Below are 15,200 nucleotides of genomic sequence, written 5' to 3'. Positions count from 1 at the left end.
GAGCTCTAGGCCGAGGGTAAATAAAACAATTGGATGTCTTATATTCCTTGTATATTTTTTATTTTTTTTTTCAGTCCTAAACATGCCTTTAGGTTAAAGGCGAAATATCGAAAGTCATAAACAAAAATGAATATCAGACATCCAATTGTTTTATTTACCCTCGGCCTAGAGCTCAAAAAACAGTCAAAAGGTTACAATAAACGGTAAAAACACAAACCCAACATTTTTTTTGTAAAGAATAAAATCTAAAAATTTTAAATAAAAAAAATGTATATAATTAAAACAAGTTTCAAAAAGTGAAATCAAATTAAAGAAATATATACGTATGTTTATTTTGCATTTTAAATCAATGAAATTTAACAGTAAAAGAAAACTTCATAAAAAATTAAAAAAAAAAATTAAATAAAAAAGCAAAAAAAATCGTTGTCCAGGTGCTCGAACAAAAGCTTTCTGTCAAAAAGGCTTTCCACTATGAGCAAGCGAGCTTTTCTTGTAAGTCTTTCGTGGCAGATTAAACCAATTCTTTCAAACTATGTTGCCGACTGCCTTTCAATGGTGTGGCAAAAGACTGTCGTCCAGCGCTAAGTTTTTCTTTCTTATCATTATTAAGTTTATCGCATTACGATAATGTGACTCTTACCAAACTTGTGAGTCAAAATATTTCAAGTAAAATAAGTAAGATTTTGCAAAAAGGCGAAAACTTTAGATGTATAAAATTTGATGACATGGATCACAGCGTGTTAAGGATTTTTCCTATGAATTAATACCAACATTTAAAATAACTTTTATAACACTTTATATATAAAATTTTTACCAGCTGCATAGATATTTAATATTCTTAAAATCTGCACATATAACAAAAATATAATTTTTTTATTTATCAACCATTTCAGGTTGGCAGCGGCTCAGGAAGCGGCGCTAGCAGGGCATCAACAGGGCTCCACAAGCGGGGGGCACTCGGGTCGAAGGGGAGCCCATCGCTTAGCTGATAGAATGGGTGGCCCAAAGAAAGACGATACACCACCTGGTGGTGGTCCAACATCATTATTTATCCTCACCGAGGATAATCCAATTAGAAAATACACACGATTCATCATAGAATGGCCGCCCTTCGAGTACGCTGTGTTATTGACAATCATTGCCAACTGTGTTGTGTTGGCTTTAGAAGAACATTTGCCTGGGGGTGATAAAACAGTATTGGCTCTGAAACTGGTAAGTACATAAATCGTAAGCATAAAAGCGCCCCAAAATGGAGTGAGCTTGAGCGCTGATATATATAGGTATGAACATTATTAGCTATGTATATGTATATGTATAAGGAAATACTTTGCCAATTACTACACTACTTTCTATTCTACTATTTTTTTTTCGTATACTTAGGAAAAAACGGAGACCTATTTTTTATGCATTTTCTGTGTAGAAGCATCGCTCAAGATCCTTGCCTTAGGGCTTGTTCTGCATAAACACTCCTACCTCAGGAATATTTGGAACATCATGGATTTTATCGTCGTAGTAACGGGGTAAATATTTTGTTTCATTTTTCGTGAATCTACACACACGCTCCTTTGCTGTAGTTGTTGTCTTTCAACATGTGTGTATAAAGCCGTTGGCGGTGGGTTTTCGAAATGGATCTTAAATGATCTTAACATATAATTATATAAAAAATACATTCATCTGTACATAAACTAAGATTATCAAGTGCACTTCATAGTATTAAATCGTGATCCACGTTTATTTATTTAATATACATATATTTTTATGGCTTTCATTTTCATTCGACACAAAATTTTCTTTTGTTCACTGTTTTTTGTTTTTTGTGCACTGTACATTTAACTAAGTCACAAGCACACATCTATTTATGTTCGATACACTTAAAATATTTAAGTGTGGTGCCCACTTTCTTAAACAATACTTAACATCTATGAAGTAAATTTGTATAAAATGTATATATAAAATAAAAATACCACTTCGGTGTATGTGATATAGCTCTTTTTCAGCATATATTACAAAATGACTATCGACTGCGTCTTTTCTCTAGATGTAATACGATTTACGTGCTTATCCATCAAGTTCACAGATATCAAAAATACTTAATTAGTCCTCAAGGCTCGAGCTGAACAACTACAATTTATCTTAAGTTTGACTTTTGTAAGTTCATATGTACATATGTATATTGTTTCCTAATGATTTCAGCTTTAAACCAAAGAAGTGTTTGAAACGTTTTGTCCGAATTTTCATTACTAAAGCTAGAATTTTCATCATTAAACTACTAGCAAAAGAAGGCTAAAGGAAAATACCAAATCAATTCGTTATATATTTCTTATTGCTAATGCGCAGACCCAAAAAAAATCCTTAAACATTACCTAAAGCTTTATGGGGCCTTATTCATAAAAAATAAAATAGGTTTAAAGAGCTTTATTAAGTGACATTCTTTATTTTATATGAATTTGGGTCTTAAATTTTATGAACTTTTAGAAACAAAAAGAAGGAAGATCCCCATAAGAGAAACCGAAACCTTCATTCAAATATAAGCCCCCCTTTGAAAATGGTTAAGTTTTCACAAGACACCCTGCTTCGATTGAATAGGCAAACTTTTTTTCTGCCCACTTTCAGTTCATACACTTTGAAATATTTTTGCTTCAAACTTGTATAAAGTGTATGAACTAAAGGTGGGCAGGGAGTATATGGGAAATTTAAGCCATCAGAAATGCTTAATTTTTTTAGTCTTATTTCGAATACTGACTAACTCTGAAGAATAGTATGCTTTAATACGATTTTTTTTGAGCTGTGTAGAATACTTTTAGGCCCTAGGTATTGTTAGCCGTCTTAACGTTTTTAGACTCCACACAATGATCAAGAAGTGAGCAGGGCGGTCAAATTTAAATCTTCACAAACAAATTAACGAAAATGTATAATGAAAATATAGCCTAAAGCTTTTCAACATCTAGCACGTATTTTCGGACTTTATTATGTACTGAAGAAAGTTGTTTATAATTACGGTGGTAATTTTTTAGATGTTTTCATCTATACATATAATAAATAATAATGACTTCTCCAGTCGCTGCAGGAACGAGTGAAAGAGCATAGAGTAGGTCATCTGCCATTGCCCTGGCTTGTTTTAAATACGATTGCCTGGCGGACTAAAAGTTGTTGTGTATTCACAGGGAAAGTTGATCTGGTACATATCAGATCACGCTAGTAGTATTACAATGAACTTCCTGGCTGAAGTTTGGCTCTGAACATTCCTTCTACATTGGCAGTCGTCAACGTAATTTATCCTCACCAATGAGGAATTCCTACGGCGAAGTATTACTCGTAGAACAAAATAAACTTTGTCGCCTCGAAAAGGTAATTGGAAAAGATGAAGACTCAGAATAAAGTTACTTAAACCAGATAAAAATGACCGAACCCATTTTGGCTTCAATCTTGAAAACCTCTAATTAAAAAAAAAAATCCAGAAAATTACTTGATAGCTTTTAAGTTTTTGAACTTGGACCCACGAATAGAACTTCTATATTTCTAGGAAACAACTCTTAAAGCTTCAGAAAAGCATGCATTAAAATCTAAGCCCTGCTAAAGTGTATTTTATTCCGAAAGTGTATCGAGCATAAATCCATAAACCGGAGTCATTATTTTGTTTAAATATATACATACACATCATTCGCAAATAATTCCTAACAAAGTTGCATACTATTTTCAGCAAAAACACATTCTCTTTAATGTCACTCTATTGTATATACGTATTTACTTCTCTTCCGCTTTCTTTTAAAATTTTAAATACATATTTATTAACTATAAATATAAATAAACTGCTTTTACGAATATTCGATTATGTTCTGCCAAATTAACATTCGGTTTATGTTTTGAATATTATTTTTTTTTCTTTTTAATTTATTGATTTACTTCATATTTTCTGACAACTGCAATAAACGTGATGTTGTGAATGCCACAATGCAATCGAATGAAACTCGTTAAATATGTTTAACCAAATGCACACACTAACACTTGCGATGACCGAATGCCAATTTACATACTATACACCAATACCTGCACGCTAAATATATGAAAAAAATAAAAAATGCAATCCACTTCATGCATGGCCGCCTTGTGCATGGGGGTGTATGCGTGCTTGCGTGCGTGCGCGCGTGCCTGCCTGCCTGCCTGTCCCTTGGCCGCCTGGTGGGGCATTTAGCGCTATGACGATCTTCGCCGAGGCCAATATAGATGTCGATCTGCGTATGTTGCGGTCGTTTCGTGTACTCCGGCCACTCAAACTCGTTTCAAGAATTCCAAGTAAGCTTTCCAGCGTACGTGTACATATAGTAATTCAAGGAAAAAAATACGACATTTGTAGGCCAGTCATAGACAAAATTACATAGATTATTAACAACTAGTGCTTAGAAATATTATATAAATATAGTGAAATTTAAAAGATCACTCTAGATATATCTACTATCTATGTCTATTATCTATGTGAGTTTATGTGTCCAAAAAAATTAGAGAAAAAATAGTAAACAATTTTTGGAAACTTAGCTCATTTATTTAAAGCCTATGAGCAGTGTATTCAAAGAACTAGTAGTAATATACTCTACTCCTCAATTCTTCTCTTAGGCACTTGATTCGATTTGAAAAGTGCCAATTTTAAAAGAGGGATTTTTTTCTTGAGGATCGTTATATCTTGATATGCAGATTAGTTTCAATTTGGATTTTTTATGGAAAAATATACATGATTGAAAGGAGTATACAGGTTTGCAAAAATGATATTCTCAAAGTAGCGTGGGTATCCCGATGGGTCAACTTAAAATTCAATAGATCACCGACATTTTCCTGGTATTAAAAACGTTCCGTCATTTTACAGAGCCAACATACGATCTGACTAATTCTGCCTGCATCAATATAAATTTCATAAATGACAAGATGCATGTAATTAAGGTTACCAAATTATGAATGTAAACTCGCGACGCAACCACTGGTACGATGAACAATCCGAAAATCTGACTGAAATCCTTTCAAGTTTTAATCTACGTTCATAGTACCGGTGGAAGTTGGGTAGATGAAAACGCCTCCCAAAAGGATTGCGGTTTCAGAATTTCGTTGACTTTGCCAGTGCCTGTTGTCAGTAGAGAGTGAAGTTTATCGAAATCGAAGCTTAATGTAATGTACCTAGGATATACTATGTCCCAAGAAAGATTAAACGCTTTAGCTATCGTATCTATCGGAAATGAGATTGCTACTCAGATTGACTTCGCAAAGTAAACTTGTAGTAATTGATATCTGAAAATTTTAATTAAGTAAAATTTGATTTTTTTATTTCGAATATTTCTGCAATTCATTACACAGGCCAGCAAAAATAGAAAAAAAGTTGGCTGCAGCAAACAATAAAGCTGTTAGGTAGACTTTTTTGTGAATCCATGTGTAAGCATAAATATTCCATCAGCGCCAGATTCTTTGATGACTATAAGTGACCATCGGGTCAAGGTGCAGGGATGGTATTTTCAGATCTAGTTAATCACAAATCCCCACATCCACGGGGATAGAAACCTTCCTGAGGAGTACCTGTGTTAGTCTACCTCGACATGGTTACAACATCCACTCATCCAGCACTATCCCGCAACTCAAAATATTTTAATACAAATATATTAGGATTAACTCTCCGTTCTATTGCTACACCCACTAAGAAGAGCTTTTTATTATCAGTACCCCTTCGTATAGGTATGTTGATTTTTTGATATGTGGTTGCGTAAGATTCTCTCTTTGTTACCAAAAAAAGCTCTGATATGTTTTCAGTAAGAACCAGTTGAGGCTTATGAAGTACGAGTATGAATGCAAACCTTGCTACTATCCTAATTTTCGGAACGTAACTAATCCTTTGACAGTACTTAAATACGTCGATAAGCTTTGGAACTAGCAAACAATCTCCCTTTTATAGAAACGTGGAAAATATGACAAAGCCTATTAAGGTCTTAAAATCCTGATATTACTCGAATCGTCTGCCGCTTCAGAGCAACCAGGAAAGTAGGGAAGTAATCTCTCTTCTACTTCCTCAAATTATCCGGCTGGAAATGGCGTAAATATTTGAACAATTAACTTAACATCTTTAATATGCGAAGTCCTAACCACTCTTAAACACAGCGAATAATATCTCTAGTAAATTTAAAAATAGGCGACTCAAACAGGGCTGTCCGGCCAAACATTTTTATTACGGTTTGTCCTTTAAAATTCCGATATATGGAAAAGCGATGAATAACTCCACCAATAAAACAGCTGAAGTCATTTACTAGAAGCTCGATGGAAAAATTTAAATCCTTTTTCCGACTTTAAGAAAATACTATGGGCATATATGTAGGCAAACTGTGTCCTTTAAAGTAGGTTAGGTTAAGTAGTTATTCTCTTCTGCTTNCAGATGTGAACAGTCAAATACGTGCGTAATAAATTTTGTATGAAAATATTATTTTTAAATACGAACATTTTTAAACGATAATCAAATATAAAGTATTCATTTTTACTATGCATTATTTCCCTCAGTGTACTTGATCCTACAACGTCACTAAGGACCAAATTATTTTTTGCTCTAGAGAAAAGGAAATAGTAGTTTTTTATTTAGAACACGCTGCTCTAGGGCTACTATGTCCCTTGATTGAAAACTAAATAGATAATATAATAAGTTATAGCTAGTTGTATACAATATTCGTGCCGTATACCGTTTTGAAATTTAAAAAACAATAGATTAGATTTTTAATTCAAACGTGGTCGACATTTTACCATATCAACATTATAGAATTATAGACATAAAAAGAAATGACTAGCAAGCAATTAGTAATTATAGTGAAATACACATATGTATGTATATTTATGCTAGCAAAAATTATTAACACCAACAAAAAATATATCTATCTAATATCGCTAACTTACACATGTGCTCGACAGCGGGTAAGCAAAATACTATTCGATAGATTTTTGTAGTAACATACACGTACATAGACACTTAGAGGCATCAAAATGTACAAATGTACCTAAGTACGCCCAAAAAATAAAAAAAAGGATAAATACTAGTGTAGCGACAGTTTTAGGCTGTCCGGTTACGCGATGTAAGAAAGAACGCGCGAGTTTAGTTGAAAATATAAAAACTTAGCTTAGTGTATGTATGTATGTGTGAGTGGAGTAATGAAGTTGTAGCCTTATAGCTCAAGTATTAGCTATTTTGTTTTTATAGAATTTTTTCATAATTTTTTCTCCATTAAGATTTATTTTTTTTTTCAAAAGCCGATTTTCCACGCAGCATTAAAATTTTAACTATTCATACTTAGTACAACACAGTTCGCATGTTCATACTTAAACACTTTTACACTTACTTAACGCTAAACTATACACTAGTGGTTAAAGAAATAATAATTGCAAATATTTAACGCTGAGTAAGAGAATGCACTCAGCAAGCTTAAGCTGCGCGTACAACTGTGAAAAAAGCGAACAAAAATTAAGTTTTTTTAAAAAAATTCAGTTTTTTTTTATCTCATAAAATACCCAATTGATTTCTGCTGTCGTCAGCGTACTTCAAATGTTCAACAGCAAAAGCGTTTGATTTGCATAGCAGAATTCGCGGCGCGCTACTTTTTCAAGATGAATTGAACTATTTTGCTCTTGAAATGAAGCAACTTGACAACAGCCTTAACTGCTTTGGTTCCTTTTCGTGTGTGTGGAATACCAACGAATGTTTTAACGAACAAAAGAAAACAAAAAAAAAAAAACGAAGAAGAAGAAACGGCGAGATGCAATTAAAATTATGTTTCTTTATGCAAATCCTTGTATACACATTCATGTTCACAAAAATTACGTATACGTAGTTGTTGTAATCGTATAAATTTAATACATACTACGTACATACAAACATATATGTATAGTGTTGTATAAATAATTTTCATTTGGCAAACAAATTGTCTGCTTCTTTTGTTCGGTTGTTTGTCAATAGTAAATTTGTGTTGATTTTCATTACATTAATGTTAGCCTAATTTATGCGTTGGTAATTCAAAAAAAAAAAAAAACTTTTTCATCGCAAGCAAATGCACTTAATATAAAGTTTATGATTTTTTCGCCACCCACCAAAGCCATTGTTAATTTTCCACTGAACAACTCAAAAGTACCGCTACATCACTGTATAATTTATAGCTAAGTACAAAATTCCAAAAATCAAAATAAAAAATAAAAAATAAAAATTACATAAACATTGTACAAATTGAATATATCGTATTCGTATATGCATACATATTTATATTTGCAATATTTATTAATTTATATGTTATTCTTTTATATCCTCCTTTGCCACTATATACAAAAATTCATTGCTACTAAATCACATGTTAAGCATGCCATGCCATGCCATGCCATGCAATCGGAACATTTTGCCAAATAAAAATTATCATCTCTTTCAAATGAATAAAAACAAACAAAAAAAAATACAAAACTCTTCAATCAAAATTAACTTCAACTCGAAACTCGTACAAATAACATTTATACAAAATTAAAACATAATATCAATGAAAAATTAACAATTAAAACCAAACACTTGCATATTCGAAACAACATCAGATTTATGGCACTGCTCCCACAAAAATGGATTGAGGTAGATCTAAAAACATTAAGGGCTATACGTGTGCTAAGGCCCTTGAAATTAGTCTCTGGAATTCCTAGTGAGTAGTTTCATTAGTTGTAAGCGCTAAAATGTTAAATATTTTAAATATGTAATTAAATATGTAGTGGTAGTTGTAAAAAAAAAAATATGTACAAAAATTACTAGAATATAGCGATAGTCTCTATTAGTTTAAAATTTTTTTAATTCATACATAATAGCCTAGCATGCTAGATATTTTTATACATATGTATTCAAAAATAATTTTAAATTATTATTTTTTAGTTTTAGCTACATTTAGCTTAGTATTTTTTAATATTAACAGCGCAAAACAATGAAATATGTTGGTGAAAAAATACGGGTACATTATCTACGGAAATTTCAAATCACGAATTGAACATTACATTCTTTTAGAACGTCACAATATATATTATTCAACCATTTGAAATGTACAGCTAAGCTTATAAAAAAAAAATCAAAATGTGTTTCCAAAAATATTTTAGTATATGGACTCAACACCGGTTAGACCAGTTGGTCCACAAAAAAATCGCGTGAATAACCAATTACTCATAAAATTTGATTTTAAACTTATATAGTATCTTGAACTACGCCAAGACGACTAGTCTCTAAAGTGGGCTCGAAACTAGTGCTAAAAATGGCCCGAATGAAGTTCCGAACTCATGTATATCAACGAGCAGTGTTGCCAGAACAGTGATTAGATTTCTGAATTCGTCTTAGGTTTACGCGTGACAAGTTAGATACTACTCGTACTAAGTGTTTATGGGTAATCTGATGAAAAGCATACTTGGGAACTTATCGTGAAATAACGATGACGCAAACATCGTTGCAATGAGCAATCAAAGTACCGTAGATAGGAACAATCGCACAATAGGTAAGGATCTGAGCTTCCTTAAAATCGGGCATTACATAGTTCATGTGTTGTGGAGATATTTCATGCCAATACCGCTGGGAATGCAGACTTGGGTTTTTTCAAAAATCAACTCTGGCCAAAAAAGTGCTGTAACATTCCAAAGGAATAATGACGCATGCGGTAAATCATGGTAGTTCCTAGTGTATCTCATTGTCAGCTGCCGAAAACTTAATGATCTTTACCTGCGAATATATTGTTTATATCAATACGAATGAGTTCGTGCGTGAGTAAGTAACACGAGAATCAGAGTGCTGCTTTTGATTGTCCCAGTTCGAGAATCGTTCTTTGTATTCCAATCCTAATGATAATCGCTTCTGACAGTTTTCCAGACAAGCCTCTTCGTGTTGACTGTGATATCTAAGCTTCTGCATCTATTCTTTTCGCAAGTAGGTTTTAAGCCAAGGCCTTCAGTACGAAAGCGGTATGCCCACTTTATTGAAGGTATTCGTGGTAGAAAGGGTATGGTGAGATCTATTTGTTCTGAACTCAAACCAATCCTTGTACTTATGTAGTGTACTTGGCTGGCAGCTCTTTTAGAGCTCGATATTTGATATCTTTTTTAGAGAGTGTCAAGCAAACGTCTAACGTTTTAATAGTAACTTGACTGACCGAGCAATCTCGTTTATTAGTAGCTTCTTGTTTAGTAGTCTTAACCTTGATGATATCACATTTCCACACGGCTTGCATGTCGGGTAAAAGTAATACACGAGTTCGTATAGGAGCTGGAGCTTGATAAATACACGAACCAGTAAAAGTGCCAGTTTTCAAAAATCACCATCTTAAAAATATAAGCCACCAATACACTTATTGCGTTTTATGACTCCACAAAAAAAGTACGTTTTTATTCGCCAAAATTGTTATTAGTTAGAGTTGAAATGTGTGCCCGCTTATTGTGAATCCGCCAACATATTTCAATATATTTCAGTTAGCTATTTAGATAATTATTAGCTAACTAGTTTTTAGTTGCGATAGTTTTGTAACTTTTTCGTAGCGATTTTTTAACTGTTAAACTGTTTAATTTTTTTTAAAACTAAAAAAATAAATTTTGTTCCCACACTAATACACAATACTTTCTTTCTTACGCGAAAATCTCTAACACAACTTCATGGCGCTTAACACTGCTGTGCCTTTCGATGCTGGAATCTTTGCTGGAAAACAGGTTTACAAGTAGTTTTAAAATCCATTATCAAGGCTATGGCGCCGTTACTTCAAATCGGACTTTTGGTCTTGTTTGCAATCGTTATATTTGCAATCATCGGACTCGAGTTCTATTCGGGCGCACTGCATAAGACTTGTTATAGCTTAGAAGATCCAAGTAAGTAACAAATTTCATTGCTAAGAAAATTTAATTGAGCGCAGTTTACATAAAGTCATAGACAGACGGCAGCAGTGATACGGCATAACTCGTTAATTCGGAATTATGTCGGACATTAACTGAAGTTGATTCTTATTGAGTTCTAGAGTTTATTGAGTTAGCTTAATATTTAAGAATTTAATTATATTGAAAAATCTTAAAAAAACTGTAATTACATAAGACAAAAAATAAAAGTAAGAGAACTAAAATAAATTTAAAAAATAAAAGTCTGATGGCAGTGGTACTCGAACAAACGAATTGCGATTCGCTTAATTCGTAAAACTGCCTTCGGCCGGGGTGCAATTTTCGTCGGATCAACTGCGTCGTTAATTCGGATTAACGTTGCCGTCTGTCTATGCTATAAGTACAAATTTAACACAATGAAAATACTTTCTCCTTTCCTATATATATGTATCGTACACCTAGATCTAAAGTAGGATCAACTCAAAAAAAAAATGTTGTGCAATTTTTTTTGCATAAATAAATAAATAGGAAATGGATATGGAAATATTTTTGTCTTCATCTGTACCATCCACAAGCAGTTAAAATTTCCCTCTATTTATTTATCTTTGAGTTAGTTCACTTTAGAACTAGATGTGCGATATTTACACTGAAAAAAAAGAGTTTAGTTACGTCAAATCAATATACTGCACTCAACTCGCGATTGTCCTCTCTTGTCGTTGGTGTAATTAAACTCCATTACTTAGTAGTAAACGAAACACTCTTCTTCTTTTAACAATTCGAAATAAATCACCATTTGCGTTTTCTTCCAGATAAACCTGTTAAGGAAGGCGAATCAGAGACACCATGCAATACGGATAATGCGACGGAGAAAGCGGGTGGCTCATTTGTATGTAATTATAACACGAGTATGTGTCTGGAAAAGTGGGAAGGGCCAAATTGGGGCATAACTAGTTTTGATAATATCGGGTTTGCCATGTTGACTGTGTTCCAATGTATCACCATGGAGGGCTGGACAGCAATACTGTATTGGGTAANCTGCTGCTAGAATTTTGAAAAAAAAAAACAAAAACGAAATAATAATAAGTTTTCTGATATCTCATCGCCTACTAAAACGTTTACGTGCTGCTAGCAAATTTTACTGTGTTATTATTTTTAGTACAGAAAATATCTGAAACTAAAACTTTTCTGAGATCTGCTAAATACGTTCTGTGTTTTCTATTTAAATGTGCTCATTCAGCTGTTTTTATGAGTTTTTCTTTTTAAGGCCTTTAAGGTACTCTCTACCTACTTTTGTACATATGTATGTATATTTCTCCAATTGAATTAAATGTGTGATATCACTCGGTTATCTGCTCCATTTAGCCCTTATGAATGCAACTATGATTAAATGACTTTAACATGTTTCATGGAAATTTAAACGCTAAGCTGCACAATATTATTGACGAGAATGATGATTCTATAATTTTGATTGTTAACCTTTTGCCAATTTTTAGCCTCTTCACCTCCGGTTATATCTGTCTATCTCTAACTACCTTTAACTCGAAATTCCCCTGACTGTCTATATATCTATTTTAATAGCTTGTAGGCACCGGATGTAATAGAGTTTAAATGAAAAGCACTTCCAATATCTTAACGTATTTGTTTCAAAAAAATTACCATCCGTATGCGTATGTGTCTTGGATGGTAAATAATAACTAATTTTTCCTATCAGAATATAACACTTTCCTTTATTTTCATGTAATATAATTTTTCTTTCCGGTCCTTTACAAAGCTCTTTCCTTGCAATCAATATTTCAAGAAAACCTGTACACTCTGCCTATTGCGAATACTGATTTACCTAATACAGAATTGCCTATCATTTATGATAGTGAGCTACTGAAGAAGGTGAAGGTGTTGCCGTTATATTTCCATATGCCCATGCACTTTTATAAATGTATTTAACTTAAAATTAACACACTAATACTTTTACGGACGTTCATTTTGATGCATTCCTCGCTAAACACCACTTCTTGCTTTTTTATTCGTTATGTAGAACCCATGCATTTGCATTTTAAACTCAAGTTGCTAGTTGAAAAATATTTCGAAATACTTTACTGCCTTTTCTTTTAGAGTTTATTTTGATCCTCTTTCTGTCTAATAGATTTGTTTTTATTTTTTATTAATTGAGGCATGCATTTAAAAAATTGGGAAATTCAATTACTAATCTCCTCCTAAGTACACTTACAACCAGTGTTGCCGTTGGGCGACTAATGGGGCAATTTGACCCTTTTTAAGCGCCAATACCCTTCGACCCGACTTTTTGAAAATTTTGATTTTTTGACCCTTTTCCAAAATTATGTGCGACTTTTGCCCCTTATCAGAGTTTTTTTTTGGAAATGTTAACAGAACCATGCTAATAAAAAATATCTCCTCCTGTAAGTACTAAAAACGCTTAAAACTTTTAAAGGAAATGCAACTCTTCTCCTTGCAGCAGCTCGATTTGTGTGTATGTTTGCAAAGCTTGTACCGCTATTTTTTTTTAATTCAACAGATTTGTTCTTTTAGTAGTAAAGAAAAGCAAAAATAATATGGTGACTCTTTTTTCGTCAATGATCCCTTTTTTGCGACTTTCTTAAAATTCTTAACGGCAACACTGCTTACAACTCGTACCAGGTTGCTTGAAAAGTATGACATCCAACCAAAAAGAAAAACCAATTATTCATTCATTACTCATCGTCAGACAAACCTTTTCGAGGATACCTTTTTAATCTTTTTGATCTTCATTTCTAATACGAAGTGAAACAAAATGCTAAAAAATCTTAAATTGAACAGGTTGCAAGAACAACTACATACACACAAATACAAAAATTTTTATACGACGATTTTGGGCGTAATTTTCAACCAATTTAGAAACCATAAAAACTTTTCTCATCTAAAGAAAAATAGCTTTCCAGTAGGTTTCTTTATTTTTTTCTGGTAGAATCGTTAAACGAACGGAGACAAAATTTGTCCGTCAAAGAGGTCACGGCGACAGTTTTATGGGATTCTCGCGGTGCCATTCACATTGAATCAGCTGCAAATTTAACTCTGAGCTATAACACAAAATCAATATTAATTTGAAGCAAAAAAAACCAATTTTTGTGCACAAAAATGTGCTTTTCTACACGGTGCACGTCAAAAATAAAATAAAAGAAAAAGTTTTTTTTTTTCATTAATTAAGGTATAAAGACCCAGTTTTTGCGTTTGTTGTCCAGTTTTTACAGATGTAAGTTATCATTTAATTATAATTTCTGGTATGTGGAATGCATCAACTCTGAATGTTTCTTGGTGTGTACTTATGCATTCTTTATGTTTTTTTTTGTGTACGTATCTCACTCATACTTATACATATACATATACATATATGAGGCTATAAGAGCCAGGGGAGCTTATCTATGTACTAAAAAATTTGTTGAGTAACTACGATTATTATGGAAAAGTTCACTTATTATAAAAAAACAAAACTCAATTTTTTGGAAATGTCAATTAGGCTACTCTGGCTCTCAGGGCCTCATATGTATATTAAAAAGTCCTAATTGAAACTGAATTGCACGAAATTCTTCATTCTTTATAATTTTATAATTTTCTTATTTGTTTAGATTTTCTGCATACCATACAAATTTAATTGGAGAAATTGAAATTCATACAAATTTAATTGGAGAAATTGGAATTAAATTCAAAAGCGCTTTTAAAATTAGTGTAAATGCAACGAAATTTTTAATTAAAAGTTTAAGTTTTCATACATGAAACCTCTCTCAGTAGCATACATTTTTTTTTTTTTTTAAATATTGTATATAACTATGTGCTGCATTTGTTGTTATGATAAGCTATTTAATTTCAACTTCTTTCTTCTCATAGCGCATACTTTTGTGTATGTACGTATGTACGCTAATACATACAAACAGATGTACATATAAGTGTATGTGTAAAGAAACGCACTAACGTATGCTTGCTGTAACTCTAACTGAATAAATATCATTCATGGCTTACTTTGTTACAATTTTGTACATTTACTATGAATTAACTTACATATCTCTCTATGCTTTCAAAATGATATTCTTACAGACCAACGATGCTTTAGGTTCAACATTTAATTGGATATATTTCGTGCCTCTAATAGTTATAGGCTCATTTTTTATGCTCAACTTAGTTCTCGGTGTCCTAAGCGGGTAAGTTGATGTCTCACAATTGCTTAAATACCTATATAACTATATATATATGCTTACGTACGTATATTAAATTTATTATTTTTCGAGTTCTTCTTATTATAATTATATTTATGTTGTTGTTGTTGTGTATATTTTCAAATA

General features: G+C 32.5%; 1 protein-coding gene across 1 annotated transcript in view; it reads left to right on the top strand.

Annotated features, from left to right (window-relative positions):
* Positions 1–891: 891 nt before the first annotated feature.
* cac (calcium voltage-gated channel subunit cacophony) overlaps positions 892–15,200 on the top strand; it is a gene marked incomplete at its 3' end in the record, with an annotated part of 43,825 nt that continues 29,516 nt past the window's right edge. Inside the window, exons 1-6 of the mRNA XM_017626928.1 lie at positions 892–1,212; positions 1,381–1,520; positions 8,584–8,684; positions 10,714–10,869; positions 11,682–11,902; positions 14,956–15,059. Of these exons, the coding sequence (XP_017482417.1) occupies positions 994–1,212; positions 1,381–1,520; positions 8,584–8,684; positions 10,714–10,869; positions 11,682–11,902; positions 14,956–15,059 (941 nt within the window). The remainder of the gene's footprint in view (positions 1,213–1,380; positions 1,521–8,583; positions 8,685–10,713; positions 10,870–11,681; positions 11,903–14,955; positions 15,060–15,200) is intronic.

Source organism: Rhagoletis zephyria, unplaced genomic scaffold (assembly GCF_001687245.7).
Source record: "Rhagoletis zephyria isolate East Lansing unplaced genomic scaffold, Rhagoletis_zephyria_1.1 Rzeph_scaffold_04931, whole genome shotgun sequence".
Lineage (NCBI taxonomy): Eukaryota > Metazoa > Arthropoda > Insecta > Diptera > Tephritidae > Rhagoletis > Rhagoletis zephyria.
This window is presented reverse-complemented; position numbering and strand designations above follow the sequence as displayed.